A 6,000-nucleotide genomic window follows, 5' to 3' on the forward strand; every position below is an offset into this window, starting at 1 on the left:
GAACAAGTTTGGTCTTCTTATTGTGACTCCCTTTGGCTTTCCCCTGATCTCTCGTTTCGACCCTTCTTGAGGAGTGACACAAACCTGACTAGCATCATCATCGACTGCAATATCACTCCAAAAGTCATCCTGGATATTGTATTCCCCGCATCAACAACTTGTGAGACCATTGCCTGATCCGAAGATAAATCTTTAACTCGTGCTCACCTACCATAACTTGTTGAAGACTAACGTCACTCGCTCCTCGAGAGTCCCCTTCTGAGTGTCATCACATACCTGCTCCGATCTAAGCCAAACATTGTTAGCCGCACCACCCACCTTGTTCCCATGAGGAGAGAACCCACTAACCAATTATGGACCCACCCAACCATAAGGACCGTGACCTCCTAACACCCATCAACATAAGGATAATACCCCATGCCACCACCCAAGACCCGCAAACGCTGGTACTGGCACATAATAAGAAGATTTTATGTTGTAATTTGGAACATGTTTTAATGGAAAACAACTATGATTACATGTTTTCAACTAGATTTGTGTGTGGATTTACTTTTAGTCTTATAGGCCGTGAAAAATAGTTAACCTTGTGTCACACGTTTGAAAAAGAGACTCCTCGTATGAAAAGACTGATTTGATAGGAGAACTCCTCAAGTGAGGAGTTTTTCTCAAAATAGTGGTGCCTCGTTCCAGGAGTTTGGAGTGACAGCATGTGTCCTCACTTTAGACGAGATAATGATGATGTAATTATTGACCATGAAAACTCTTACTTCTAGACGTATTTGTCATAAAGAAAACTCGTTTTAGCAAAAAGTGATTACCTAAGCTTCCTAAGTGGCAAAAACTACCATAGATTGGTAAATATTTATCAAAATACAATATTTTGGTAAATATTTATTATTTTTACAATATTTAAAAAAAACATTATTTTAATTACTTTCTTAATCTTAGAATAAGTATTTAGTAGTATTCTCTAGAGTGTGACTAAGGTGGGGATATTTTCTCATCTTCTCATCCCAGCATCCCTCAAAAAAAAAAAAAAAACTGCCTCACCCACCCGATGATCCACCCACATCTCTCACTTTCTCACCCATGACCCATGGCCTGAACCCACTTTCTCCTCCTTCCTCGTCCGTTCGCCGGCCGTCTCTCTCAGACTCTCACGCCAGTGTTTAGGGTTTCTGCCCCTGCTGCTGCTGCTTCCATTTCCTGCTCGCAGGTACCAGTTCTTCTGTTTAAATTAACTATCCAATTCATGAATTCAATGATTCATACAACGTTAAATCTAATGATTTACTATCCAAGCAAAATTGAATTGGGTGTTTCCCACAGTGATAAAGCTCAGTGCACATAGAAAATGCTTGATTAGATCCACTGCTTGTTTTTTAGGAACATATATTTCATAGAAATATTGTGAGTGTGTTTTGATTTGGCAGCGGCCAGACAACCGTAGTGATGGTGAGTTTTCTTACCTCACTTATCTACTGATTCCATCTCACATTTTCATCCTAATTAGATTGAATTTGGACTCTTATTTTTCCGATTGAAATGTTTGCTACATCTGCATAATCTGTTGTACTTTGAATAAAAGATTAGGTAAGTCACAAAATTGGACAAACTGACATTTTAACCTTGAAAATTTAGTATTTTGGAGAGTTGTTGTTACTGCAATTTTGAATCAATGGAGACAAGAGAGTTGTTGTTGCTGCAATTTGACTGATAAGCTATTTGAAAATGTGGTTCAAGAAGTGTCTTATTACCTAAGCTTGCATCATTCACGCTTCTACTAATTCATGTATTTTCTGACTTCTTTTAGGCGTTTGGGTTGAGGACTCACACCGTCTCCAAATAGGAGCAAAAAGAATTCATTCTGCAACTTGCAGAGGTAAATTATACTGGTAGCATATCCTGCAATGTAGGACTAATATTCTGGTGTCTCCGGCATTCACGTAGGACTAATATTTGCTTGAATCTATGTCTCCCCTGTTGATTTCTATGCCTGAATTCATGTATTTGGTATTATTTATCAATTTATAAATTTATGTACTTACTTTTCACTTAGATTTATGTCTTTTGATTGTAGAATGTCATTTGTTACTTATGTGTACTGAATGATGGCTGGCTCTTTCACATTCTATTGCCCAGTTGATCTTATTAGTGGGTGGATCTAGTTCATCCATGCTTTCCGATCTTTACCTAATTTATTTTTTTGGAAATACAGGAGTACTGTAAAGGATTAGAGTCATTGGTACAAAATGCTTCAACACCAAATTGTACAATCCCCTGCGAGGCTAGGCCTTACGAATCCTAACTCACCATCGATTCCAAACCCTACCCCTTCGAAGCCCCCTCCTACACAAACCCATAACAACCAAGACCGCCATTCGGCAACCCCTTCTGCTGCTCTACTCTCTCTTCTCCCACCCCTCCCCAGAGCACAAGCAATTCTTGTTCAAATGGCTTCCTTGACATCTAAGCTTTTTGAAGTATCATCCAACAGATCTGTTTGGGTCACTGCATTCCGCGGATCAATCCCAACCTTCCTTTCTTCCCAGGCCCAAGCACATTCGTCTACCCCATTGGAGTCTTCTCCTTCCTCCACCAAAGAAATCATTTCACTTTTCTCTACCCTTCAAACCCAAATTGTTGAAGCTATAACTGAACTCCAAGAAATTCTTGATCTACAGGATGCTAAGCAGAAGATTGACCGGGAAATTCGCTCAAAGGATATGGCACTTCTTGGATTGGCTAACAAACTCAAAGATTCTGAGCGCGGACTTGACATTCTTGTTGATGATTACTCTGATTATCGTCGCAGCAAGAGAACGAAATTAGGAGATGGTAGTGAAGATGATTCTTTGACTTCCTCGACTGTATCATCCCAGCTGAAGCTATCAGATATATTGTCATATGCCCATCGTATAAGTTATACCACCTTTGCTCCACCAGAATTTGGAGCTGGGCAGGCTCCTCTCCGTGGTGCAATGCCACCCGCACCACAAGATGAACAAATGAGAGCTTCACAGTTATATAATTTTGCAGACCTTGATATTGGATTGCCTAAAGCAGTTGAAACGAAGGAGAAAACAATTGAGGCTATTGTGGAACCTCCGCCTCAACAATCTGTGGATACAAATCCACTTGCAAATTTGTCTGCAATTCAAGGGTTGCTTCCTCCAAATTTTGCTGTGCCGCCTGGTTGGAAGCCCGGAATGCCTGTACAATTGCCTATGGATATACCAATTAAGCCTCCACCTGGGTGGAAACCAGGGGATCCTGTGCCATTGCCTCCCATGGACTCACTTCCAGTACCAAGATTTGAGGAACAACAGTTACACCCCCACATTCCTCAGCCCAAGCAGCCAGAAGTTATTCAAGTGCAGCATGTTAATCTGGATCTTGGAGGAAGTGACAGTAGTGATTATAGTAGTGATGAAGCCAGCTCTGATGATGAAGATTGAGGATTCAATGATTGATCATCTCAAATTGACAACTTTACAGGTGAGGGGTTTTGTTTATGAAATATCTTTAATTTAAAATAGTTGGAACTTGGAAATGAATGATTGATATGAATCTCCAGCATCAAATTTAGCCTTCTAGTAATTTGCACATTCTGCACTTAATAGTTTTCACTGGCCTATGTTGTATGTCCTGTCTGTTAACACCTAGTTGGTCTTTTGGTATTTGAGGCAGGGTTGTGTTTTTACTATGCTCTGCCGAAGGCTCTTAGTGTTTCTATGTAGGCTCTACAAAGTAGAAACCATATCCATGCTTAATAATCGTGAATGTTTCACTAAGCACTACATGTGTGCAAGTGGAGGTTTCTGTTTTTACAAGCTACAGAGGTGTATCATATCAGCCTAATTTTATATGGTTCTGATGATTAGCATTTTTTCATTAACAAATGACTCTAAGATAGGTGTTCTCAATTGTGACGAGACACATTTTGAAAACCTGTTTTTAGCTGGGTCATAAAAATAGAAAAAGAGACATTTTTAGTATAACAACCAGAGGCTTTTTCCTCTGTGGAGTCAACTGCATGGAGTATACGACAGCAAATTAATAAAATTATAATAGTCCATTTTTGAGGATTTGCCTCCTCTTACCAGCACATTCCTCACCCAATTATTCCTTCTTCCCGTTTCAAAATCACATGTACTAGTAACCACTTCTCAGATAGATACTCAACTCATTTTGCACAGCACCATTGTTCACTCTTTTACCAACTACAAATCTAGCATTTACTGATTTACCTTCCTTTGTTTCACATTCTTTTATGACTAAATTCTCACCACTCACCCGTTTCTCATACGCACAAGCATCTGCCTCACTCTTTCACAGGTACTCTTATTTACTTGTCTTTTTTTTTTTTTTTGACACATCAGGCTCTTCTCATACACTTATTTGGGGTGCTGTGCACATCAAAGGATTCTTTTGTCTCCATGATCATGCTTATATACAGTGGACCAAAGCACTCAGCTGAATTTTTTTACTCCCATGCATATTGATGCTCAGATTACACAAGCTGGAGGAAGGAGTTTAAGCATCCCTAGTCATCTGATATAAATAATTATCTGTCAATTTGAGAAATTTACCCATTGCTCATTGAGTCATTGGTAACCCACCAACTTTTCATTTCTTTACTAGTTATCTTACTTTTTTGTTTAAACTCAAACTGTAGAAGATACATGTAGTTAGATGATTCTGTCTTTTTTGTTCGTAACTATTGTTCTGATGATTTCTGGATTTTTTAGAGGGTGCTGATGGATTTAATGTTTTGATCTAAAACAGTAAAATGAAAAACTTGGTGATGATCCTCTATTTTATGACTAATCATTGTATGGCTTATTAATTACAGCATCAAATTTTGGCATGATGCTGTGATGCCACTGTTTATCTGTTTTCGGTCCTTCTTTGGCGATGGTATTGTTCATTAGATACAATTTTATCAATTAAAAGAGAAAGGAGGTATCTAATGTCCATATTTTGATCTCGATCTCATCTAAAAATGTACATGTATAAATATCAGAAAACTATGAACAACTCATGCCTATTATTCAATTAAGACACCCCTTCATATCTGGAAAAACTCATCTGTCTAATTAATGGTCCGTTTTTCTTTATTCCAAAATTTATCAATCCATTCATCTGTACTTTATACCATGAATTTATTAGTTAAAAACATAAAAAAAATTTTGTTAAAGAACTCAATAATAGTGATTGTTATGTTAGCAAAAAGTTGTAAACCGCAGCATTCAAAATTATTAAGTGCAACATCAGATAAACCTTAGAATTTTTTTTAATTTATGGATGAGACGGCTGAGAGCTACTCCGTCGCTAACTAATAAATAAGAGCAACTTGTACCCTCTAGAGATTTATTCCTGTATCTCTTTCACCCCAGCTCATATGTCATCTAACTCTTATCTTTTTTTTTTTGAAATTATCTAACTCTTATCATTTGAGGACAAAGTTGTGTTTTATTTATCTATTTCACCAATAAAATTTTCTCTCATAAGTTGCCCGTGTAAATTTGTAAATCCAATCAAAAGAACATTTTAGAGTTACTGTATTGGATTGAAAATTTAGTTAAAGTAATTATATTAATAAAAATAATGTAGTAAGTAATAAGTATTATAGAGAATTGTAAAGAATTATAGAAAACTAGTATGTTTACCCGTGCCGATGCACGGGGGCAAATTTCCAAAGCTATAATAAATTGTTTTTAATATATGGAACTTTTTTTTGCATTAATGAAAAATAAATATAAATATTATTTTTTATTTGATTAATTTGATTATGATATAATAATATAATAAATTGTAGGATTTTTTTTATTTTTTATTTTTTCTATCTTCAAATAATTATACAAAATTTATAATATATAAAAGATGTGATATTTTTTGGTACATCGGACTGATAAATTGCATCATCCAGGAATTGATCTATGGACCTCTCCCACTCAACGAACGAAATTATAATAAAATTTGCTCTTCTCTTATTTT

At 36.7% G+C, this 6,000-nt stretch overlaps 1 protein-coding gene across 2 annotated transcripts; it reads left to right on the plus strand.

Moving 5' to 3' along the window:
* Window positions 1-974: 974 nt before the first annotated feature.
* LOC130745187 (mediator of RNA polymerase II transcription subunit 4-like) lies at window positions 975-4,830 on the plus strand. Of its 2 annotated transcripts, XM_057597336.1 has the most exons (5): window positions 975-1,216; window positions 1,387-1,455; window positions 1,814-1,882; window positions 2,219-3,498; window positions 4,383-4,830. In XM_057597336.1, exon 4 carries the CDS (start codon window positions 2,253-2,255, stop codon window positions 3,456-3,458), a length of 1,206 nt encoding a protein of 401 aa, XP_057453319.1. In that variant the 5' UTR covers window positions 975-1,216; window positions 1,387-1,455; window positions 1,814-1,882; window positions 2,219-2,252; the 3' UTR covers window positions 3,459-3,498; window positions 4,383-4,830. The 2 variants fall into 2 exon arrangements, with proteins under 2 accessions (XP_057453319.1, XP_057453318.1); XM_057597335.1 differs by lacking the exon at window positions 1,387-1,455.
* Window positions 4,831-6,000: the final 1,170 nt, after the last annotated feature.

The sequence above is a fragment of the Lotus japonicus genome, chromosome 3, assembly GCF_012489685.1.
Source record: "Lotus japonicus ecotype B-129 chromosome 3, LjGifu_v1.2".
Taxonomy (NCBI): domain Eukaryota; kingdom Viridiplantae; phylum Streptophyta; class Magnoliopsida; order Fabales; family Fabaceae; genus Lotus; species Lotus japonicus.

Coding starts and splice junctions, on each gene's coding strand:
- LOC130745187 (XM_057597336.1), top strand. CDS start 2,253: ATGCTTCAACACCAAATTGTACAATCCCCTGCGAGGCTAGGCCTTACG.